The sequence below is a fragment of the Suricata suricatta genome, chromosome 9, assembly GCF_006229205.1.
Source record: "Suricata suricatta isolate VVHF042 chromosome 9, meerkat_22Aug2017_6uvM2_HiC, whole genome shotgun sequence".
NCBI lineage: Eukaryota > Metazoa > Chordata > Mammalia > Carnivora > Herpestidae > Suricata > Suricata suricatta.
Genome location: NC_043708.1, coordinates 103,712,768 through 103,738,939, shown reverse-complemented (window position 1 = coordinate 103,738,939; position 26,172 = coordinate 103,712,768). Strand labels below are relative to the sequence as shown.

The window sequence follows — 26,172 nt, the reverse complement described above, 5'->3', positions numbered from 1 at the left end:
AATGCAAAGGAAACAATCAAAAAAACTAACAGGCAACCGACAAAATGGGAAAAGATAGTGGCAAATGGCATATCAGATAAAGGGCTAGTAACCAAAATCTATAAAGAACTCACTAAACTCCACACCCAAAAAATGAATAACCCAGTGAAGAAATGAGCAGAAGACATAAACAGACACTTCTCCAAAGTGGACATCCAGGTGGCCAACAAGCACATGAAACGATGCTCAGCGTCACTCATCATCAGGGAAATACAAATCAAAGCCACAATGAGATACCACCGCACGCCAGTCAGAGTGGCTAAAATGAACAAATCAAGAGACTATAGATGCTGGCAAGGATGTGGAGAAACAGGCACCCTCTTATATACTGTTGGTGGGAATGTAAACTGGTGCAGCCGCTCTGGAAAACAGTATGGAGGTTTCTCAAAAAACTATCAATAGAACTCCCGTATGACCCAGCAATAGCACTGCTAGGGATTTACCCAAAGGATACAGAAGTGCTGATGCCTAGGAGCACATGTACCCCAATGTTCATAGCGGCACTTTCTACAATAGCCAAATCATGGAAGAGCCTAAATGTCCATCACCTGATGAGTAGATCAAGAAGATGTGGTATATATATACAATGGAGTACTACATGGCAATGAGAAAAAAAATGAAATATGGTCATTTGTAGCAAAGTGGATGGACCTTGAGGGTGTCATGCTAAGCGAAATAAGTCAGGCGGAGAAGGAGAGATACCATATGTTTGCACTCATAGGTCTAACAGGAGAAACCTAAAAGAGGACCATAGGGAGGGGAAGGGGGAAAGAGTTGGGGAGAGCGAGGGACACAAATCATGAGAGACTACTGAATACTGAAAACAGAGGACTGAAGGGGGAGGGGGAAGGGGTGATGATCATGGAGGGGGGCACTTGTGTGGAGAAGCACTGGGTGTTATATGGAAACCAATTTGACAATAAACTATTATAAATTAGAAAAAGAAAAAAAAGAAAAAGAAAAGATGGCATTTGAGTTGATGTCTTACTCAAAGAAGGGGTATGATTTCCATACCCGGAAAGGGGGAGGTAGTGGCAGAAACAGGGTGAATGCAAGACACAGCATGTGTGGGATATAAAGCCAGCCTCTGTGGAGCTCACAATCCTTCACATTCGTGGATTCTACACCACAGACTGAGATCTTGAAGAAAAGCTTCACTCAGGAAACCCTGGTGTAGCGAGGCAGAACTACGTTCATATCCCATGGCTCAAGTGCTGCTACTTAGCAGCCGCATCTTAACAACCACCCTCAGAAGTAGAGACAATTCCTGCAAATTCAGACTGATTTTTAAAGGATCTCATCTACACTGAGCAATTATCACTATCATCTATCATTTATTAACCACCTCTGTGAAAGGTATAGGGATATATGAGAAACTAGGAATGGAAAAAACTCTAGAGAGGGGGTAAAAAAAAAACACCACCACCACACTCTGTTTGGGGAGACAGAACACTGAATGATGGAAGGCACCTTAAATCCTCCTCTGAAACAAGCCAGGGAACAAGCAGCTGAATGAGTAGAGACATCACTACAGGTGCTCAGCGGAGGAAGGGATTCCTGGGCCAAGCAGCTAAGAGAAGGACTGGAAACAGGACAGACAGAGAAACTGCACCTCAGAAGTGGTCAAGACATGGCCAAGCAGAAAGACATCCCTGTAAGCTTCCAATTTCTAGAGTCCCCTAGCCTCGATGTCACATCCTGGGAGCATAAGGTCACAGAACAAGGCACAACATGATTAAAAAGAAGGACAGAACATATTCCCACTTTTATAGACATAAAAAAGTGTTTGTGTCACTCACACAAAATTAGAACATCCAAAGTGTCATCAATGGTCACTTCTAGCCTAGGTAGGAAGATGATCAGGGACTTTGCATGATAGTTTCTTCTTTGTGCTTTTCTATGGTTTATAAATTTTCTACAATGAACAAATGTTTTGCCTTTTTAAATTATTGAACTCCTTTAGGAAAGTGGAGAATTCAATCTACAATCAATTCAGAGCACTTACTGGGCGTCTGTTTTGTGCAAAGGCACTGTAAGATAGATACAACTCTGCTTTCTTTCTAGAGATGGCGAGAAACTAAGATTCATTCAGAGGTATAGACCCCTCAGGAAAGGTCTCCCAAAACAATGCTAAAAAAATAGATTATCAACTTAAAAATTCTAAGCTTCTGCATAGGAACGTTTGGACAAATCACTTTCTGTCACAATCAACTCTGGATCACAGATGTTGAGAAAAAAGAAAGCAGTACAGGAGTGAATTCAAATGCACCTGATACCCCCAAACATGTTTGTCTTCTAATCAGAATTAATGGTCAGGCGACCAAGGAGCATGATGAAGAATCCTGAATTTCAACCTAAAATTTCCTTTGGGCCATACACAGGAGTGGAATCACTCATCTAGAACCCAACAGATGACTCTGTCCTTCCATCCACACTGACAACAGAACTCCGCTATTTATTTTCCAAGAGTCCTTGAAAGAGCCCTGCCCAAGCTGTGACCCAGGCTCGGGTGTGAGTCACCCTGTGAGCCTGGCTCCTTCACAATGCTGCAGGCCTCTGGAGTCAGGACATCAGAGCCCAGGTAACCACACCCAAGTCTTCCAGAAACATAATCACAGCACCTCTCCATTTCCTTCACCAATGGGAAGAAGAACTCCAATGCACAAAGTTTCCAAGGCATTTCTCACTTGCTTCCAGTTGAATGTAGTTTCAGATCCTTTGTTTGATCGGCCAATTAATTATCAGGAAGGACTACACACTGAAAACTAGGTAACAAAGCAACTCTGTCAAAATCTGACTCAAATGAGGTAGAAAAGCTAAGCCCATGATTCTCGGGTTCCACAGCCTAGGCTAGAGGACAGCTTGGCTCACACTTTTCCCTGGGGTTGTGGTACATACTCCTGTCACAAAGGAAGAAACCTCGGTGGCTCTCTTTCCTTTCGCCCCCTTCAGAGCTGGAAGCAGAGTCACAGCATGAACAATGGGATTAGCAAGATTTAAGGAGCATGAACCACAGTCAGAATTACCCAGGGCTGCCTCCAACTCAACTTACCACCTTTTAATTCCACTTCACTGTTGCCAAGAACTTGCCTTCCCTGACTAAAGCTGCTGAAATTGTGTTTATTTTTAGAAGCCAATTATTAACTAAGTCAATGGCACTTTTGTGAAGGTTTTCTATAGAAGAGACAAATGCTTTATGGAAAGAGAGAGAGAGAACTCAAAAGCTTTTACTCCTGCATGAGAACCATGAGCCATGAGTCCTCAGGTCTCTCTGGCTGCTCAGCTACACCTGTGCGGGAATCTACCTTCCCAAAGGTAAGAGCATTCCTATTCTGATCAGGGGCATCCATTTACCCCTTGAGTCTAAAAAATTCAGACAGGGCAGCACAAGCACAGTTTACTTCTCGCATAAGTCAGCCCCTGGGTGAATGCTTTAGAAGACAGGGCCCAATGGATGCCGAATACACAAATTCACTTTAAGATGCACCTAAGAAATGACGTGAGCATGGGCAACATGTGGCAAAGCAAACATGGCAAAACAGGAACTGCAGAATCCAGGTGGGGGGTTTACAGTGCACATTATTCAGTTCCTTCACCTCGCTCTGTATTTCAAACTGTCATGATAAAGTGCTGGGGGGGATACATGAATGACTGAGAACACACAAGGACTGTGACAAACACAGAACCAAAGGACCTCTGAAGTTGGGACATGGCTAACGAACAGAGCTCTACAGGACACCTTTGAAATGTGGAAGCTGAAACAAAGCAGAAATACCCAAAGAGAAGTAGCCACCAGCAGTCAGACTTTTCCTGTCAGAGGCAACCGGGATGGGAGCTCTTCTGCAGAAGAACCTGCTCAGGGACCAAGAAGGGGTGAGAGGGTCCAAGGCTAGACCAGAGAGCTACTCTGGAGCATGGTGGCCTGGATTTCAGGTCACAACAGCTTCACTACAGGGTTGCATCTCTGGTAGCTCTGAGCCTCTCCACTAAAATTAACACATTGGTCCAGCTGCTCTCTGGGCCTATGGACACATAGGAAGAGAAGACCCTATTGTTGACTCCAAAGCCTAACTCTCTCCCAGTGAGCCCCAGGCCTGACCATGCCCTCCACCATCTTGGCCTCCTTCATTCAGCCACTCAATACCTATCACCTAATAGGTGCCAAACACTGTGCATGGCCTTCAAAAGGTTTTGACCCTCCCACCTTCTGAAAGCCAGTTTTCTAAGCTCAGGCACCCTTGGGAAACTCCAGAGATCTCTTCTGCTTCAGAGAATTATGAGGGAAGATCCTACTCTACCCATAGAGCCAAATTCTCTGGAGGAAAACTAACCAATGAGAAATCAACCCTTGTCATGTCCTGAGTCATCTTGTCCTCTTGGACAGGAAAGTTGAGCGAGAGGGACAGCATAAGGGGTACACAGGTTATGATCTCTATCTATGAATCCACAGCCAATAAAGGACTTCACAATGAGGAAGCCTCACCACAGATCAATTTAAGACAAATTTAAAAACTGAACTTCATATGGCAAGAGGCTGAATAAAGCTAATTAAACAGGTTCCTGCAAGTTGTGAATAAATGAAAAGGCCACTGCCTATCAATGCCTGGGGGGCCTAATCTTAACCTCTGAAGCAAGCACCATGTAATTCAACCACGATCACCCTACAAACAGCACCCTGGTTCCTCTAACAAAGGAAGAATTCTGAGCAGCACAGAACTTGGAGGGCACTCAGGAAACAATCTGACTGTGAAGACAGCAGAGAGGACACATACCTGGTGCTCAGAAGCCCCTCATCCACACTGACAACTCCTCACTTAAGAAGGCCCTAGAACACAGCCATCCAACCTACACACAGCTCTGGGGAACAGAGAGACTACCCTCAATTCCTCCAATCCCCCCGGCAGCTCATGTGGCACCCTGCACATAAAAGGCAGTACAAGTAAGTGTTTGTGAAGCCAGACCCATGCTGATGAACTGATGTAAACCCTGACTGGCTATGAGTGCCCAAAATCATAGAAACACAGGATGTTAGGGTAGGGAAGGGTCCTTAGAGAAGATCTGGTCCAAATACTGCTCTGCAGAGATGAGAAAACCCTGAGAGAGTATGAAATTTAAAGACGGCAGACCTAGTTAGAGACACTAGTTAGAATTTAGCTCTGACACTTACTGGTTATATAACCTTAGCTAATTACTAGGCCTCTCGTGGCCTTGTTCCCTCCCCCACCTCGGGGAGGGTGGTCAACATTGCATCACATGACAGGGCTGATGTGATTAACAACTTACATAACAGGGCAAGGACTCACCAAGTGGTAGAAAATGAGAAAGTTAGTTACAACCATGTCTACCCAGGCTGCCACCCACCTCCCAAAATCTTGGCAACACCTAAGACAAAGACTGGCCTTGCCTGTCACTGGCTTATCACCATTACCTCCACCCTCTTCCTCTTCTAGTTTTCAAGGAACCTCCATTGCTGGGCTAGAGTAGAAAACCAGCCATCAAGAGCAAAAAGTCCAAGAAACCCAAAGCATAAGGAACAGTCCCCCCGCTCCTCTGCCCTGTACCCCACCAAAGGGAGGCTAGGACCTGAGGGGGAAATATCAGCATCCCAGGCCTGAGCGAGGACCAAACCAACAATGGTCACATGCTTCACAGAGAGGCTACTTCCCTCCCGTTCAAGCAAGAGGAAAGAGAGCATTCTCGGGAGCCTTCAGGAGCGCAGGAGACGTTCCACATGGCACCAAGAAGTGGGCAGACACCGGCGACAGCATGCACAGCACTTCCTCATCATTAACATGAACACAAGTTCAAAATAATGGGGCACCAGCAAGGGACAAACCTCCTGGGGCTCGTGAAGACCAGGCACTGGGGCTCTCCCCAGAGGTCAGGGCAGAGCCAGGGTCAGGAAGGAGGTGGAGAAGCAGAGGGACGCTCTGCCAGACTGAGGGCTGAAAGCCCAGCGGCCCTGAGCACGCAGACTCAATCAGTCAGCCCTCATCCCCGGGCGGTCAGCACCAGTGAGAATAAGGCAACCGCTGCCATGCGCACGACACAAGCTTGGAGCCGGTGTGCCAGGAGGCTTCCTCCGTTATTTTCACCAATCCTCACCACAATGAGGTAGGTATAGTAATGGCCATTTTGCGAATGAGGAAAAGGAGAATGAGAAGGATAAAGAAGCCTGCCCAAGGTCCTGGTGAGAAGGTGACACCTATAAACAAATAATTATTGAGCACCTGCTGTGTGCCAGGGCTATTCTGGGCTTTGGAGACACGGTGGCAAATGAGACGGTGTCTATTCGCATTTTTGTGGAGAAGGAAGATATGAATAAACATCTCAGATTCCAAAGTCCCCTGTTGCCTAATGGGGACAGGAAAAAATAGCCATCACGAAGCTAGCCTGTCTCTCTGAAATTCTGGGCATGGAGGATGGAAACATCCCCAGTTACTATCCAGTGGATTCAACAAAGTACAGGGACTGGGGCCCGACAGCCTCAGTTTCAATTCTGCCAATTCCACTTACTAGCTGCATGACCTTGGGTGAGTTATTAACATCTCTGAGCCTCAGTTTCCTCATTTGTAAAATGCAGGTGATCCACCCATCCAAGAAGGTTGTTGCAAAATGCAATAAAATATTAACATGTGTAGGGTAGTCCATGCTATAGTACCAGGTATATATTAGCTGACCAGTATCAGTATTGCTAGATTATTGTAGATGCTGCTATTACTGTCAGTCACCAAGAAGAGAAGGAAGGGACACCAGGCAGCTAATGGTACAAAGATTGGCAGCCCATATCCACATCATTAGCCCCTAAATCCCCTCTCACTTGCTTTCTCTGATGGGCATCAAATGACATTACTTCTCTGCACACCCTAAGAACCCCTCCAGACTGTTCTTAAAGCAAATGATAGACTCTGAGGACACGGAAGTTTCAGCTTCAAAACCCCAGAACTGGGTACCTAGCACACAACCCTGCATACGATAAATAGACATAAACTGTATTAACCTGATCTTACGCACATCAAAATCTTGGGGTCAGGAAAACTGGGAGATGTGCTCTGGACACACCCTCCAGGGATACCTGGTTGCTGCCCCCTCTCTCTGAAGACAGAAGGGGACCTATAAAGGTGGCCTGTTGGCTTCTGGTTATTCCAAGTTCCCCAATCAGGCTTCCCAGCTGCCCAAGAGGGGACATGGATCCAGGGAGAAACAGGGAGGCAGCTAGTCACAAACCAAAGATGAGACCAGAGCCATCCAGAGTCACCAGAGGCTGACAGGTGACCACGTACCATGTGCTCCATACAGATACTGATCTCGCCGTCACTGTAGAATGCGCCATAGAAGCCCACGATGTACGGGGAGTTGCACTCGTGTAGAACCTGCAGCTCCCTTATGATCTGGTTCCGGATTGCGGGTTTGATCTCCAGGTGAATTAGCTAGGGAAAGACAGGTGAGAGGAAGAGACATTTTAAATATATGGAGGGATGGCTGGCGGGATGGCTGGGAGCCTTCTTAAATGCTTAAGCTCTTAAAAGTGGGAGGAGAGGAAACGGGCACTTTTTAACTCACAAGTTTCTGCCTGACCAAAGCACTCCATGCCAACCCACCAAGTAGTAGCCTTAATGAGGGGGGAGGAGCCTTACCGAGGGGAGGAGCCTTAACGAGGGGAGGAGCCTTACCGAGGGGAGGAGCCTTACCGAGGGGAGGAGCCTTAACGAGGGGAGGAGCCTTAACGAGGGGAAGAGCCTTAACGAGGGGAAGAGCCTTAACGAGGGGAAGAGCCTTAACGAGGGGAAGAGCCTTAACGAGGGGAAGAGCCTTAACGAGGGGAAGGCGGCTAAGTCTCTGTTCCTGGGAGCCAAGAGTGAGGATGGGGAGGCGGGGAGGCTCACCCCTCCCAAGCACAGAGCTGAACGGAGCATTCCCTCTAAAAGGACCTGGGAGGCTGATAGAGGAAGGCAAAGCAGCCTGATGAGCGGACTGACCCTCAGGGGCTGTGGGAGTGCAGGGGCAGGAAGGACTGAGAGTGTGGACCCAAGCTACCCAGGGGAGTTCCTCTTGACTTCAGGAGCCTGATGTGGTTGAGAGTCAGCCAGGGCCTCTGGTGCCACCTATGTCCCCCTGATGTTGTCCCTTGTTTCCTCCAGGCAGACATAGGAAATGGTAACTGAATAAGATGAAGCTTCTAGAAAGGGCTACGGACAAGGAGTGTCAGAGGATATAGAAACCAGGGTTATCATCGTGGGCTGGAGTAGCTGGTGAAAGCTAGGCAAGAGGCGGTCTGTGAAGACAGGCACGGTTTGAAAAGATGGAAGGAGTGGCCTGAGCAAAAATGTGTGAATAGGATTAAATGTGGTGTGCTGGGGCAGGGGGCCCGCTGGGCCTCGTTGGAGCTGGGGCTGTGTGCAGTGAGAGGAGGAGCACGGTGGACAAGAAGGGGAGTCCAGCTCGGAGACTGCCTGCCACGGCGGGGAGTGGAGATGCTACCTGCAGGACACTGAAGGGGAAGCAGGGGCAGGGCCGGAGCGCAGGCTAACAACTTGAAAGCAGGGTCTGGTGCATGGCCCGGGCTGCCTACATCAAAGCAGCTTCTCCTGCACCGGATAATGGCAAACAGGCACCCTTGCATTTTTTCCAGAACACGCAGAAAATGCACGAAGGTCACCTGCTATTATTTTCCAGTCTGGGGGCGGGGATAAATACACTAACACACACCAGTGTGTTCACCCCATAATCTGATACATAACAAGAGCTCAAAATTCAAACAGGTACTGAGTGAAAAGTCAATCTTCCTTCCACCCTTGGCCGCAGGCCCCTGATCTTCCAAGAGATAATGCAGTCACCTATTTACCAAGGCAAACCTGATTCAGTACATTTTTCTTTTTTTCTTTTCTTGTCTTTATTTTTGAGTGGCCTCACCTTTCTGGCCATGACCAGCCCGGACGGCTTGTGGGAGACCTTGAACACCACACCACCATTGCCGGCGCCCAGCTCACTGATCTTCTCAAAGTCGTCATCCTTCAATTCCCCGACCTTCTGCTTCTGGGTAAGAAAGGCCTCCAGGCGCTTCCGCTGCTGCTCATCGAGCTCCAGCTCCTCCAGCTTCTTCTGCAAAGCCTCCAGGTTGGTCCTGTCCCAGAGGGGGAGCGGGAGTCAGAACCAGCATCAGAGAGGCCCTCCAGAGGAGCACCTATGCTGCGGAGAGCACCAGCTCTGGGGCCGGCTGGGAGAAGGAATGGAGGGACTCCAAGGAGGACTCAAGGTGCTGCAGCCCTGCTCCCCTCACCATGCCACCCACCACCGCTCCCCACCAACACGCTTCACCTCTCCAGGCCTCGGTTTCTTCATTTGTAAAACAAGGCCTCTCTCATTATGCTGCACTCTACAGAAGGAACCAAAGAATGTGCTTATAATCAGAAGGAGCCACCTTCATTTGCTTTAAAGTCCCAGTTCTGGGGTGCCTGGGTGGCTCAGTTGGTTGGGTGTCCGACTTCGGCTCAGGTCATGACCTCACGTTTGGTGGGTTCAAGGGCCTGCGTCGGGTTCTGTGCTGACAGCTCAGAGCCTAGAGCCTACTTTGAATTCTGTGTCTCCCTCTCTCTCTGCCCTTCTCCTGTTTGTGCTCTGTGTCTCAAAAATAAATAAATGTTAAAAAAATTTTTTAAGCCCCAATTCCCAAAGCCCCACTAGTGTTGGATTATTAAGTTAACACCATATGCAAAATAAAATCTATTTCCTAAAAGCACTAAATTGAAATCAAACCAAACCATCACAACAGACTCTAAACTGCATGGGAACAGCAAAAACCCTCCTCTCTAATGTGATCATGTCCAAAACCAGGTTAATTAAAATACAGAAAGAAATCATAAAAATACCTACCTAAAATTTTTTTTTGCATCATATACATACAAATGTCCATTTATTCATCCATCTTCTAAGGTAGGCAGGGTAAGGCCCTCTCTTTGAGTAAGAGTCCACCAGAAAGAGCCCCCTGCCATCTTTCTCACATGAACCAGCAAATGATACACTATCATTTCCAATTCCTGAGTCCTCAGAGTAAAAATGTAGCCACTTACTAATATAAAATAAAGTCATAAGACTTCTATGATTTCCCTCAATTCTAATGCCCATCTAATTTGACAGTAACGTGTTTTAGTGAGTTGGACTTATTGAGTCTTTCTACGGCTTTTAATTAGTGTTCAAGAGGGGGGCGGAGGGGAGAACCCACTTCATTTGCAGTCATATTTCACCAGTTTATCTGATACTGAAGTACGTTACTTAACAACAACGCCAGCCACAACCGTACACATGATGCTGGGAACAAACTGGCTCTTGGTAAGCACATAATTCAGCCAGTGGGTGCCGAGGCGAGTGGGCAAGACAGAGAGCAGCCTGCTTCGCTGTGCATTCAGCAGGCTGGTGGGCAGTACAGAGTGTTGTACAGAGAACGGAAAAGAATTCATTATCCCTGGGGGGGTTTGTAAGATGAGGGTGGTATAGAGAACATCCTCAGTGTTTCATCTGATTTTGGTCCTAGTCTAAACACACAACACGGTGACAAGACAGGGCATCATTCACATCAGAAGGTTGGTGCCCACTCCCCAACATGCACACTGTTTCTGAGCTTGAAGGGCAGGAGTAACCAGAATCTTCCACTCTTCACTCACACTCTGTTCCAACTCTCAAGAAGGCAAGGAGGTGGAGACCTACTGCCTCCCCAGTCTATGGGAAGATCCAACACCGCCTTACAAGTGACAGGGCATGGGCCACAGAAGACACATGGCTAGCTTCACCAAGTTCCCTCCCCGCGTAGCTCTCGGGAAAGGAAGGATGGTGCCATGGACTGAACTGCGGCTCCTAAAATTCCTGTTGAAGCCCTAAACCGCCAACGTAATCACGTTCAGAGACAGAACACTTAGGGGGTAATTAAGGTTAAGGTCGTATGGGTGGAGTCCTAATCAGATAAGACTGGTGGCCCTAAGAAGAGAAGTGACCTCCTTGCCACGACGCACATGGCCACGGGAAGGCCACGTGAGGACACCAAGAGAAGGCAGCAGTCCGCAAGTCAGGAAGAGAGGCCTCACCAGAACCCGACCATGCCGGCACCCTCATCTTGGTCTTCCAGCCTCCAGAACCATGAAAAAAATAAATTTCTGTAGCTTAAGCCAACAGTCCATGACATTTTGTTATGCAGCCCAAACAGACTAAAACAGCTGGTCATTTTCTCATCTTGCTAAAAGGCTCAATTAAATGTCACAGCTGCCCCCAGTCCATCAGGGGTAGGGACCCAGAACAAGCATGGCTGGAAGGGCACGGTGCCCACGTTCAGGTGTCCTCTCGCTGAGGTCTGTACACAAAGGATCAATGACAACATCTAGAGACACATGTCAAACACAGACAGTCCCCCACAGCTAAAACTTCGAGGAGGTTACAGCTGCTTGTAGGGCTCAGTCAGGCTGGAAACGCAGCCTCCAAAGGCTTCAGTCAGGCAGGAACGCTAAGCAATATGGGGGAGAGGGAAGGACTGAATGGACGGAAATCACAGCACTGTGTACTGTTTCACACTTGCTAATACACTTTGGCCACAATGCTACAAATACAAGCATAGCAAGCTGAAGCAGACAGGTGACGTGATTTGTCCAAGGTCACACAGCTAGGGGGCAACAGAGCAAGGACTGAGACCTGGGTGGAGAAAAACTCTCATCTTATGCTGCATTACCTCTTCAAAAAGCTCAACACTTTCAAGGGAGGCCACTTGCAGACGTGGGTAGGGTCCTAGTGTGGGACATGCGCTCTGCCAGTGCTCGGTCATACATGAAGACAGCATACCTACAGTAAGAGCCCTTCGCGACAGATGCGACCCTGCCTCCCTGCACATCAAGCTGAACGCTGCCTTGCAAGTAACAGTGACCACAAGACACCCCATCCATCTGGCCAAGAAAAAGAGGAAATGTTGACTCTGCTTATCTTCCTGACTCTCTGTAGAATTAAGTAACTCTCCCACCTTCAGGAAGAAAAACTAAATCTGGGCTTCCTCCTTCCTAGACCTTCTCTGCTCTCCCGTCTAACCACCTACCCCACCAGCTAAGGAACTGACTCCTGATTCACGCTTTCAGAAGGCTATGCCATAGCAAAGTCTGTAGGCGTGGTGGCACAACTTTCCTGATTATGGGGGAGGGACCATGTTGCCAAGCTCTTACCCCATGGTAGTCAACAACTAGCTGTGTGGCCATGTGGTCATTTAACTTCGACACATCTCAAGTTTTCTCGGCTGTAAAATGGAGTTACAACTCCATACTTCCCTAACCAGGGGAGGATCAAAACAGAAAACTAACGGGAAGGAACAAGGGAATTTTCACACACTTCTACACTAAAGTCAGGGCAAGTGTGGGTAGGCTGCAAGACGAGGAGCCACCGCAAAGGCAGCCACCGTGGAATCAAGAAATTGCTGCCTTTCCTTTAATAATTCTTAAAGCCCTTGGAAAGGTTGTTTTTTTTTTTTTTTTTTAAGAACTGTTGCAGAGAATGAAACACCAAGGATTTTATCTGAAGGTGAAAGGAAAATCCTGGCATCAAAATGGCTTTCAGTACTCATTAAAAAGAAATCCATCAATAATGGAACAGTCTTTAGTATTGCTTCCTCCTGCACAGGGACTCAATGATGTTCAACAAGGCTCATTTCTGCCCCACCCCACCCCAAGGCGAAATGCTTCAAGTAAAGGAAATAGGAAGAGAGGGGCCTGCTACCCTTCGACCACGCCACAAATCTCAGAGGACAAGAACCTGTCTCCTTCACAATTTTTGGTTTTAACTGAAATCAGCAAAATCAGAACTATAGATTGAGAAAGGAACCTGGAGCCCAGTAAATATGTGACACACACACACCGCCCTCTCCAGGGACCAGCTGTGATGTCTGACCCCCACCACCCCGTTCACCACAGCAGAGAGAAAATGACACACGGTAACAAGAATTCCACACCATGGCTGTCTTACAGAAAACACAAGTTCATCGAGATACAAGAAAATTATAGGTTTGAAATGGGAATGCAGAGAAGAGCAAGGAATGTGGTAAAAAACAAGGGTTGTCATTTGTGCTCTGAAAACACCAGGGAGGCACAATGCAGTGGGTGGAGAGAGGATGATCCTATGGGCCAGAACATCTCCTTCCCTCTCATCCCACCCATCTGCTGCGCCTAACTGCACTGCCACAACTGGAATCTTGCATTTGCAGCTCAGTGGTTTATATCAGAAAGCAGTAAAAAATGCAGCACAGAGAGGGAAAGGAAAAGACCCCCTGATTCGACCCATTTGACAGGTGAGGAAACGGAAACTTCAGAGAGGACAAGGTCTCACACAGCTTATTGGCGGCAGGTCTCTCAGCAACGGGAACAGAGCTCCTTTCAAGGCCTCACACTGCCATCCCCAACCGTGATGGTCACTGAAATAGGAAGGGGGAGGGAGGTGATGTCTAGACAAAGGAGTGAGGTCTTCAACCTGCCACACACCCAACAGAAATGAGCCATGGTAGCACGCAAATGCTGGCAAGCTTCCTGTCACCAACCTGCGCCTTGCCACAGCCCTGGGTGGCAGGCCCTGCCTCAGCCAGGAAGGAGCACAGAGGAAGAGCAGAGGGGGACCATCAATAGCTGTGCTGGAGAGAAAGAGTCCCGGTATCTGCGGGCAGCGTTCTCAGAGAGCCCAGGGAGTTGGGAAGTTCTCGCTCCTCCATGGCATCTGCCAAGCAGGAACAGTACCGGGGCAGGGAAGGGAAAGGGAAGACAGGAGACCTAAGCTAAGGGGGAACAGCACCAAGAGACTAACAATGCAACCCCCCAATCCTCACCCTATATCACTCCCATCTGTAACGTCTTGGGCAAGCTACCACCCTTCTGGTCCTCAGTTTCTGCACCCATTAAAAGAAAAAAAAAATAAGTGCATGGGGAAGAGGGGAAGAGACAGGGGGTTGTCTGGGTATCTCTGAGATCCAAGCCTATGCACGTGATAGCTAGCTGAAGAGGTACAAAGTAAGACAGAGGTTGTGTTCAGGATGAAAAGCTGAGGATCTTTGAAAGAAGGGAGATGTGAGGGGAAAAGAGAGAAGAACTGGCCTTAGGGTTCTCTATACAGCCAAACCCTAGACAGCAGGGTGTGGGGGTTACAAAGAGCATAAGAGAGGGAAGAAGAACGGGCCTGAAGGAGGAAGGTAGAGGAGGCCAGAGGCACAGCTAACCAATTTCCAGACTCCACCCTTGGCTAGCCCATCTGTGGTAGGGGGTGCAGTTTAAGCCAGCCCCAAAAACATGGTGCAGGAGGGGCTCTATACCTTCATACCTCAATCCTGCAGGCCATGCTGGGAAAGGCTGCTCAACTAACTAGGCAATAAAATTCTAGGCAATAAAAAAAAAAAATGTGTTCTTCTACATCTATGTATAACTCAAAAAAAGGCCCAAATAGCCTATGCAGTTATAAAGTAGCAGAAACGGGAACACCCTTTGGGGTGGGGAACAGTAACCAAAAGGAGACATGTGACAGTTAATTTTAGGGGCCAGCGTGGCAGGGCCACAATGCTAAGGTATGTGGTCAAACTTGATTCAGAATATTTCTACAAAAGTGGTGTTCTGAGGTGGAGGGGGTGGAAATTGGTGAACTTTGAATAAAGCAGATTACTCTCCATAATGTGAATGGGCCTTGTCCAATCAGTTTAAGAACAAAGACCTCCCCAAAGAGGGAATTCTGTCGGCAGACTGCTTCTGGACCCCAACTCCAAGTCCTCCACGAACCCCCAGGCTGCCAGCCTACCCTACAGACTATGGACCTCCGAGGCTTCCACAGTCACGACGCCAATTCCTTTAGAAGTTCCAGTCAGGTCAGTGTCTGTCCATTTCCTCTCTCTCAACGTCCATCTCTTTTCTATATATATACATATATCTTGGATGCTGTGATCAGATTTCTTTTTATCCTTTTCTTCCTGTGTCTCAGTGTAAATAATTTCTTTCTTTTTTTTTCCCCAGTGTGAATAATTTCTATTAACCTATCTTCAGGGTCATTGATTCCTTCCTCAGTTCCCTCCGATCTGCTGATATGCCTGTTGACCTTTGATATCGTATTTTTAAAATGTTCTAGCATTTCCACTTGAATCCAGTTTTAGTTTCCAACTCCTCTGAAATCCTCATTTGTTCTTGCATGTCGTCCATAATGATGGTTGTTTTAAAGACCCGATTCATCGGAGACTAGTTCTGTCATCGGCCTTATCTCTTGTAGATTGTTTTTTCTCTAGTGATTCTCTGTGCATTTAAATATTGCATAGAGTGGTACACTGTAATAGAAGACTAAGGACGGAGGTAAATTGTCTTTATGCTTAGAAATGGGTGCATTCTTCAGTTGTCCTGTTAGTATCAGTCAGGAGTAGAGCTAGGCTTGGGTTTTCTTTTGAAAGCTGGTAATTTCTGTGCAACAAAGGCTGCAAGTTTCTCGAGCAATGGGTTTTATCTCGTGCTGAGTGGAGCCTGAGCTGCAGAGGTTTTGTTCCCTCAGTGTTCCCACGCCTCCCTCAGCTCTCAACTGTCCTGTGAGGCCTAGCCACAGAGCAGGGTACTTCTCCGTGCCCTTGCTCCTCCTTCGGGGTGGACTGTGACCACTCGGCTCTACTACTCTCACGTGATCTCTATGTCCACCTTTGATTTAGCATTGGCTTAAGGTGCCCCAAACTGCCTGTATTCCTCTTGCTGCTTTATTAAGGACCTTCCAGTGTCAAAATACACGTGTTCCCAGAGAAGGTCTAGGAAGATAAAACAGTCAGTACGATCTTAAAGCAGTGAGGACAGGTCAACAGTCAGTGGGGTGTACATGTGGACAAGAAGTAACAACCAGGGCCTCAAACTGGACAACATGGGAAGCCACACACTGTGCCTGTGGTAGGGATAGGGAAGTTCTCTCTTGTCCTGGTCTTTTTCCTTTTTTTTTTTTTTTTTTTTTTTGAGAGACTGAGAGAGACAGTGCGAGCAGGGGAGGGTCAGAGAGGGAGGGAGATACAGAATCTGAAGCAGGCTCCAGGCTCTGAGCTAGCTGTCAGCACAGAGCCCGACGCGGGGCTTAAACCCATGTACTATGAGCTCATGACCTGAGCCAGAGTCAGACACTCACCCGACTGAGCCCCCCGGGCGCCCCTCTCTTGTCCCGGTCTTAAACAGGCCCTGTGAACATGGACTTCCCCTCCTCTCCATCACAACCAAAACTCTACCTTGCCTCTGTGGCAGTTCTTGGGCAGGAGAAAGTTTCCTACTCCTCCTCCAGCACAGACCTCTGCTTCGTGCTGGTGTTGAACCCAGCTCTGGGCTTAGATTCTTAGGCAGCTGGGAGAAGGCACGCTTCAGTACAGCCATTCTCTTGCCTGGTTCATAACGTGCTTCACTGAATTCAGCAGAAGTATTTTTTTTCCCTTTTCCTTGAGGCTGGCTGCTAATGTAAATCATATCTTGGCCGCCTACTCTTCTCTGCTTGCTGACAGATGTATAGGTGAGCAAAGGCTCACAGTCGTTCTTGAAAGCAGCCCCCAGACCCAGTGGCATACACAGGAAATCAGCTGCTTCTGGGTTAGCACAGAGCTGGTCTTTCACAATGGGACAAAAAACTATTAGAAAGAAAAAGAAGAAAAGCATGCATGTGGCTGCCATTATATTCCACGTTTAACAAATAAGGGTGAGGATTTTAAGAGTCAGAAGATATGGGTTCAACTCTGATAGTACATGGTCTGTGAACTATTCACTTACTTCCCCTCAATTTTTCTCATAGGTAAAATAGACAAGTTCAACTAGGTGGTCTTTAAAGTTCTTTTCAATGCTAGAAATCTCTAATCTGAACATCAGATTCGTCGTGTAGTTATTCCAAGGGCAGCTAAGGCCCAGGCAATGCATCTCTACAAACACTGGCCATTTTCTCATCCTCGGTTTTTGTTTTTTTTTTATAGTTTATTTATTTTTGAGACAGAAAGATAGAGTCAAGGCGGGGGTGGGGGGTGGAACAGGGGGTACAGAGAGAGGGAGAACACCAAATCTGAAGCAGGCCCCAGGCTCTGAGCTGTCAGCACAGAGCTTGATGCAGGACTCAAACCCACGAACCATGAGATCATGACCTGAGTTGAAGTTGAAGGTTTAACCAACTAAGCCACCCAGGTGCCCCTCACTGCCTTTTTCTTTTTTTAAGTTTATTTATTTTGAGAGACAGAGACAGAGAGAAAGAAAGAGAGAGAGAGAGAGAGAGAGAGAGAGAGAGAGAGAGAGAGAGAGAGAGAGAGAGAGAGAGAGAGAGAGAGAGAGAGGGAGAGAGAGAGAGAGAGAGCGAGCACTCGTGCAAGTGGGGGAGGGACAGCAAGAGAAGGAGGGAGACAGTATCCCAAGCAGGCTCTGGGCCGTCAGCGCTGAATCCACATTGGGTTCAATCTCATGAACCATGAGATCATGACCTGAGCTGAAATCAAGAGTTGGACACTTAAGCAAGTAAGCCACCCAACTGTCCTATCACTGCTTTCTCCCTTGAGACTATACTGTTGTATCTTCCCGAGCCTTTTCTGAACATATATGCATTTTGATACCAGAAGGCCCTTAGTGTAGCACCAAGAGGCATACAGATAGCTAAGGGCTCTTTAAGCCAATGCTGTGATGCTGAATAAAAGGTTGGGGATGGAGCACCTGGCTGGCTCAGTCAACAGAGCAGGCAACTCCTGATCTTGGGGTTTTAAGTTCAAGCCCCATAGTGACCACAGAGCTTACTTTAAAAATAAATAAATAAATAAAGGTACACCTGGGGGGCTCAGTCATGATCTCACAGTTCGTGGGTTCAAGCCCTGTGTCAGGCTCTGTGCTGACAGCTCAAAGCGTGGAGTCGGCTTCGGATTCTGTGTCTCCCTCTCTCTCTGCCCCTCCCCCATTCATCTCTCTCCCTCTGTCTTTCTCAAAAATACACATTAAAAAAATTTTTTTTAAGGTTGTTGTGGAGATTACATAAGAGTGTAATGTAAAAATATGTTGGAAGCATCTGCAGTGCTGAACAAGTAGTTAATATTGTTGTGGTGTCGGCAGCTAATTACTGGTTAGCAAGGGTAACACTGGATTTGATAGTGCTCACTGCTGATTTACTAAGTACCTGCTGTGTGACAGGCAGCCTGAGAAATGAAGAGGAACCCCTTTGGTCTCCTAACAACACCATGATGTGATCACCACTGTCAGCCCCATACTACTGATGAAATTCCTACATCTTCTTGGTTTCGTGCCATAGACCAATAGACTGGCAAAAATATACAATGTAGTTAAATACTTCCTTTGCTGCCTTTCACTGGTTTCGCTGCCACTCACAGCAAAGACTGGGGGCAAAGACGGTCTTACAGGTCCCCTGATTTTCTCAAGAAGCCTCAGATACTGACAACTCAGCAGTTCAGGAGATGCCTGCCTAACCGGACTGCATCTTATAGGGGCAGGAGACCAGAGACAGTCTAGAATGATACGTAAAATTTAGATAGCAAATGGTTGATTCTGCAGAAAATGACACAGAATAGGGATTAAAAATATTAAAAGCAAACAATGTTAGAGGCATAATAGAACTTAAAACGAGAGTTAGGACAAGTGTTTCTCTTTCAATCAAGTGGCTTCCAGGCCAATCAACAAATGTTTTTCAAAGTCAAGAAAACAGGTTTAAATTATTTTTAAAAAGATACATAGGGAAGCCTGGCTGGCTCAGTCAAGAGAGCACGCGACTCTTGATCTTGGTGTACGTTTGGGCCCCACAGCGCACATGAAACCTACTTAAATGAAAAAAAATATATCAAGGATATTCCTATCCTTAACAAAAAACAAAAGCCAAAAAAAAAATTCTACTAATAATAAGCAATACCACCCTGGAATCAGGCTTTCAAAATGATACGAACTGCCTTCCCCTGCATGTTTCCGCAGAGTCACGCTGAAAGTCACGCACACACACACCCACACAGAGGAACCTCTGGAGTGGCAGGACCACCCACTCATGCAGACTCTTCTTAAATATTGAACAACATCTCCTGGATCAGAGAGGGGGTGTCATACAATTGCGTGAAAGAACTGACAGACTATGTTTTCTTCTGCTCCAATGGACAAAATTTATTTGATATTAACCATATATGAATAAATTCCTAAAGGATCAGTCTTCCGGAGAAGTACCCAAGAAAACGGAAAAAAAAAAAAAAAGTGATGAAATTTGGAGGGGGTTGGGGAAGAAGATGGAGGATGAATAGGAATATTATCTAAGGGCACCCAGGTGGCTCAGTCAGTTGAGTGTCCGACTTCAGCTCAGGTCATGATCTCACGGTTTGTGGGTTTCAGCCCTAGTCGAGCTCTGTGCTGACAGCTCAGACCTGGAGCCTGCTTCAGATTCTGTGTCTCCCTCGCTCTCTGCCCCTCCCCTGCTCACACTGTGTGTGTGTGTGTGTGTGTGTGTGTGTGTGTGTGTGTCTCTCTCAAAAACAAATAAACATTAAAGATTTAAAAAAAAGAAAGAAAGAGAGTACCACCTTTACTTGATGAGGAAAAGAGAAGTACATAATAACTGTCTGATAAAGAATGAAATTTAGATGTAGTTGAGATGAGCTTCTTAAACACCATGTTATACCCACTAACTTAATCCTCACAACATTAAAAATTAGGTATTTTGTTCCCATGTTACAGAAATGGAAATGGAAGCCAGGAGCAATTAGGACTAGGGCTGGAACTCCAAAAGTTATCTTCTCTCCATACCATGAGCCGAAGAGCTCATGTCCTTAAACAAATCATCCACCTCATCAACCCTACCACAGGTTATTTCCCCGTTAGTGACCTATTCCTTTGAGGCAGAGAACTGTGCTGTACTAAAAGGTTCCTGGAAAGACAACAAATCTACCCACAGAAGAATTTCTTTCAGGGGAACATCCACGACCAATATATTTTGAGTGGGACAGGGAGGGAAAAGAAAGGACATAGCCCAGGTGAAGCATGCCAGTAGAAGCAGTCAAAATTTGGATGGCCGTAAGAGAGCCAGGGGATTCCTGAGGGAGGCAGGGGGGAAAGGAGGCAGCAGGCAGTACTCAAAGGGAGAAAACACCACAGACAGCCCATGCGGAACATCCAATAAATATGTGGTCACCATCGGAAAATGAAAGGGACCCCTGGGCCTGGTAGTGACCACACAATGGGTGTGTTCCTGAAAGGACAAGCTGGTCGATTGTGGCCTTAGAAAGACGATGTATCTGACCCCACCCATTCCCTGCTTTTGAGAAGCTGACAAAGACCTTTTACAAAGTGCCTATGTAGTGATGGCCAATACTGCTCTGTGAATCAGCAGCGCGAGTTGCTCTTCAAGGAGAGAAAAAGGTAAGGACCCAATGCGACCTCATAACCCAAAACCATGAGGAAAGTCAAGTCCCCAGGGCAAAAAATAGCCAATGCTCAGAGGCACAGCTAAGGCAGGAAGAAGATAAGGTTGGAAGAAATACAGCATTCAAAATACATTTCCAATTCTAGTCCACATGGAGAAATCATCAATTCTCCAAAGCTGTCCCTTCCTAAAGCACAGGAACAACAGGTCTATTACAGCTTGGCCCTTCTTGATCAAAGTACACACAAGACGGGTCACCAAACCTCTCACCTCTTAGGACACATCATCTCCGAGAAAAATCACACTCCCCATATCACTGTCTGGCAATGTTCAGGGAACCCGGATCTCAGGACCATGACTACAAGTCCATACAAGTGCTCACCTTGTAGAAAACTAGTTAGGTCCTCAAATTAATAGCAGTTGGCCTGGTAGGGTCAAAATCTACCTGGCAGAAGTAAAATCACAGACCAGAGGGAACAAAACTTAACTAAAACCAAAACCGACAGGGCACCTGGGTGGCTCAGTCAGTTGGGCTTCTGCCTTCGGCTCAGCTCATGATCTCACAGGTCATGGGTTCGAGTCCCGCATCAGGCTCTGTGCTGACAGCTAGCTCAGAGCCTGGAGCCTGCTTCCGATTCTGTGTCTCCCTCTCTCTCTGACCCTCCGCCACTTGTGCTGTCTCTGTCTCTCAAAAATAACAAAAAACATTTTAAAAATTTATAAAAAAAAAAAACGACAGTGCTTGCTTCTGTCTTCTGAAAGGAGTGGGGGGAAGGTGGGCAGGGGCACTGCTTAAGTGTTTGTGTTAACAAACCCCCTTCACAGCAGAGGCTACCAGCGGACCAGAAGGCTTGCCCACAATTTAAAAGGGCCTAATCCTCAGCCATGGCATAGGCAGAAGCAGATCTGAAGAGCACGTAGGGGTGGAGCTGGAGAAATGATTTATGCTGCACAGTTAAGACAGGAGAAGCCTGTTTGAAGAGTGTCTGTAAGGTAGCAGCACACGAGGAAAGGAGGCACCAGAGCAAAGTTCATTTAAGACGGAAGAAACCTAATGCCACTAGATTTTAAGCTGTCTTTATTGCTATAATGTAACACACCCTCCCTACCCCAGACCTTAAGTCCAATCTGCCATGCACGAAAATAGCTTTTTGCAGATTTCATTCTTATTGTTGTCTGGTGAAAATCAGGGGGAAAGGGCCAAATTCCAAGCTAATTCAACAAAGAGCAAAAAGAAGAGGGGGGGGGGACACAGAGAGAGGGAAAGGTGGGTCCTACAGAAGCAAAAGTGACCATGAGAATGGAAACCTGCAGGACCACTCCAATCTAGAGGAGGGCAAGGGATGGGGAAGTTGAAAAGACATCTGGCTGATACCCATTTATGCCCACAGCTGTGAAATGGCAATGCAGATTTATCATAGAGCACCCACTGTGTGACAAGCATAATCTGTGCTAAAGACTAAGAAAGTACAGATGGGGAAGACTGGTTCCCTGCCCTCACCAGACAGAGAGAGAGAGAGAGAGAGAGAGAGAGAGAGAGAGAGTGTGTGTGTGTGTGTGTGTGTGTGTGTGTGTGAGAGAGAGAGAGAGAGAGAGAGAGAGAAATGAGGAGACAAAGATGTAGAGATGAAAGGAAGAAAGAGACAGGCATCACAGTGCAAGCCAAACACCAGGAAGGATACTAACAAGCACAGCAATGAGTAAGGTAAGGTAGATCTTAACACTGAAAGTGAGGTGGGCACAGGAGGCTATGAGAACAGTGATAAGACTTCCAATTCCATCTGAGATGAGGAAGGGAAAGAGAAGGTTAGAAAACATAATGCCCAAGTTTAGCCCTGAAGGAGAACTCAAGTTCTTGCAGCAGGGGAAAAAGCACCCCAGGCGTGGGCACGAATAAAAAGGCACTGAGGGGTGCCTGGGTGGCTCAGTCGGTTAAGCCTCCGACTTCGGCTCAGGTCAGATCTCACGTTCGTGGGTTCGAGCCCCGCGTCAGGCTCTGTGCTGACAGCTAGCTCAGAGCCTGGAGCCTGCTTCCAGTTCTGTGTCTCCTTCTCTCTCTGACCCTCCCCCTCTCATGCTCTGTCTCTCCTGTATAAAAAATTAATAAAACATTAAAAAAAAAACATTTAAAAAAGGCACTGAAAGTTACAAGCAGTTCCAAGTGGCCAGAGGGTAGAATCATCCAGGAGAGGGTACGAAGCAAGGCTAGACCATGAAAGGCACAGACAGCATGCTAAAGAATTAGGTTTGAAGAAGAGGAAGGGGTATTGGGGAAATGTTGGTCACAGGGTACAAACTTGCAGTAGAAGATGAACAGGTCTTGGAGACCTAATGCACAGTACAGTGATTACAGTTAACAAAACTGTATTATATACGGCAAAGTCACTAAGAGATTAGATCTAAAATGTTCCCACCACAAAAAAGAAATGATAATTATGTGACACCATAAAGATGCTAGCTAACGCTATGGTGGTAATCATATTGCAATACATAAATGTATCAAGTCAACACACTTATACATCAATTATACCTCAAGAAAAAAAATTTTTTACTCTAATGTTTTTAAAAAAAAAAAAAAAAAAAGTGTTCCCAGCACACCAGCCTGGAATGCCTCAGGATGTTTAGGGTTCCACAAAAAGCCACCTGACATCTTAACTTCCAAAAAATGTCAGAAGACTTTTTAAAATTTTTTAATTAAAAAAAAATTTAATGCCATTAAAATGCTTTTTTTATATTTAAATATCTAAAATACATGCAAAATAATCGGAACTTAAGTATGCAATTAAAAATATTTTTTAGTGTTTTATTTAGAGACAGAGAGAGAGAGAGGCAGAATGAGCAGGGGAGGGGCAGAGAGACAAAGGGAGACACAGAATCCGACGCAGGCTCCAGGCTCTGAGCTATCAGCACAGAGCCAGACGCAGGGCTCGAACCCACGAACAGCGAGATCATGACGTGAGCCAAAGTCGGACACTCAACCAATTGAGCCACCCACGCGCCCCAAGTATGCAATATAAGTATGTGGTTCTGGGATCAAATCACCCATAATGTTCATATGCAAAACAGATATATAAAGAAGCACAAAAATTCTAGTTTGGAACCTTCACAGAAATGGAATCAAGGGCAACACACCTCAAAGAGATATACTAGCTTCCTTGAGACAAAGAATATATAGAAAGCTGAAGTGTAAACACTGCTGAGCTCAGCTTTCCAAATCCCTGGAAGCACACAGGAGATCTCTTCCAGACAGTTAAACTCTCATTACCCTGGTCCAAAGACCAGCTCGGAAAAGCCTTTAACAGTATTTCTCACACACCAATCCACAGTCCTGGATCCAATTCCTAAACCCAACACTGATATGCATTATTGCTGTTCAGTTCACCTATTTCATTTCATATACACATCACTGAATCCCAGAGGGCTCTTTTTATTTGCAAAATTGCACCATCAATACTTTGCCTCCAATGTATAAACCACTCTTCTAACAAAAGGAACCAACATTATGGAAACAATCCTGTACTTGGAAGTCAGGAAATCTAGAGCCCTTTGTCAACCCTGCAGGGAACTGACCATGTAACGTTGAACCACAAAATGGAAGTACACTCCTGTCCTGTATCACAAGGGGCTGTTATGAGCACCTGGACAGACCATGCATGAGAAGGTGTTCTGAAACAGATAATAAGTAAACACATCAAAGAAACTTTCCTAAAACAAAAAACTCTCTTATAAATGATTCTTGGTTAGGGGCGCCTAACTGGTTCAGGCAATGGAACACGCAGCTCTTGATCTCAGGGTTGTTAAGTCTGGGCCCCACAGTGAGTGTAGATTACTTAAAAAATAAAAACAATTAATTAGTTAATTCTTGGTCAGAAATGTGATTGTGGTTGACACTTTACATTACCTGTGAATCCTCAAAGAGCGTTAAATAATACACCAAAGATCACGATTAGAAAACAAAACCTACTAGGACAACACTCCATTGCACATTAAATCTGAGGTATTGTGGGACAAAAACAAGAAAACTGCAAAACAAACATCATTAAGCATCCTTTGGGCCCTGGTCACTTTGGGTTACGATTCTGCAGGCTCTGTGTGGCATTCAAAGAGAAGCATGCTCTTACAACAGGAGATAAAAAGATATGTCCACCAAGCTCTTCCTCTTCACTTCTCCCCACCCACTTCCTTTTCTTCCAAAGGAGAACGCACTCATTCACCCACTGGTTTGCCACATCCTGCCTCGAAACTACTTCCTAGGAGCTGCTGGGGCTATTCTGAGAGGAGCTTTAACTCCTTCAGGCCCCCAAACCACTAGCATATTTATGACATCCTCACCCACCACAGTCACTTACAGTCGAATAACTAGAACCCATCTGATCATATAATACTCTGGCGTCCTTTGTGCCATGCACTGAATCCAAGAAGAGCCACATCTCTTCGTTCCCCTTTGGGGGCTCTCAACTAGTCCAGCTTTGCTTAATCAATCAAAAAGGACAAAAAGAAGAAATGATTAAAGAGCTATCAAGAAACTCAGTGCACGTAATACTGCATTTGGTATCAGTGAAAACCCAATGAAGCAAATCTTCTGTCCCACATGGGTTCTGTAAGCTAACATCAACATTTATTCATTCCACATTTACAGACCATTGACTACATGCCAGGCCTGGGCTAGAGATGGACCATCAAGACTGAACTATCAAATCTCCAGAAGCTCATAGTGTAGATCGTAAAACCACAGATAATATATGAAGATCTCACACACACACACACACAAAGTGGTTTGTCTCCCGAGAAGTTCATGGACAGCCCCACCAGAACTTTCCTAAGGGAGACCAGGCAAACTTTCATGGATAAGATAATATCAGACTTCAGCCTTAAAGGAGATGGTAGACTCCCCAATGTTGGCAATAAACTTGACAGAGAAACCCCAAAGGAAATGTACAAAGCCATGGGTAACATTTTACTGAGTGCTTACTGAGTTAGATGTTATCCTAACACCTAACATTTAACCCTCGCAACAACCCTACAAGTTAGGCAGTCTTTTCACCCCCATAACTTAGCTTACTAATGAGGAAGCCAGGGATAACAGACTTTAAGAATTCCAATTGACCTAAGTGTTCAGGGGTGGAGGACTCCAACCTCAGCTGTCTGCATCTCGGGATCACTCTTACAACACAGAGCAAGAGTGCCCACTAAGTGCCAGAACAGAGTGTGTAACTGTGGGGGGCTGGTCACAGAAGAAGAGAACAGGGCAAAACTAGCTCCTCTTTTCCCCTTGCCCTTTATAGTTAAGAAAGAAGAGGAAGATAAACATTTTTTAAACAAGAAATCGATAAACACTAATGACCTACTACATGTAAGCGCCTGTACAGAGAAAAATTACCTTCTGCTGTGCTACAACTGGCTTCCTGCTGCATACATCACCCCAGTACAGGTTGAATGGGCCACACTGGCTGGCCAGCCATTTGTCTCCCTCCTCAAAGTTTCCACTTAGACAAGAGTATGCCTACCCCAGAAGGGGAGGACCGGAGAACAGTCGATGGCACACCAGCTGCTGAGCTCCCAAAACTCCCCACGTCCATCAGTAAGTCCATTAGCAGGAGAACGTAGAACACTGAAGCTTCCGTGACAAATGAGAAGTAGTCTTTCAAGCTCCAGGTTTGGACCTTTAATACATTTTAATAATCTTCAGCAGTTTTTGGAGTCTATTTGTTAACTGCCATTTTTGAAACGTCAAAATACTATTTTTGGAGCCAAAGGGCAACA

At 46.3% G+C, this 26,172-nt stretch overlaps 1 protein-coding gene across 1 annotated transcript in view; it reads right to left on the bottom strand.

Annotated features, from left to right (window-relative positions):
- Nucleotides 1-26,172, bottom strand: part of MAP2K1 (mitogen-activated protein kinase kinase 1) — a 79,614-nt gene that overhangs the window by 31,584 nt on the left and 21,858 nt on the right. Inside the window, exons 2-3 of the mRNA XM_029950387.1 lie at nucleotides 8,953-9,163; nucleotides 7,323-7,469 (exon numbers count right to left, since the gene is read on the bottom strand). Of these exons, the coding sequence (XP_029806247.1) occupies nucleotides 7,323-7,469; nucleotides 8,953-9,163 (358 nt within the window). The remainder of the gene's footprint in view (nucleotides 1-7,322; nucleotides 7,470-8,952; nucleotides 9,164-26,172) is intronic.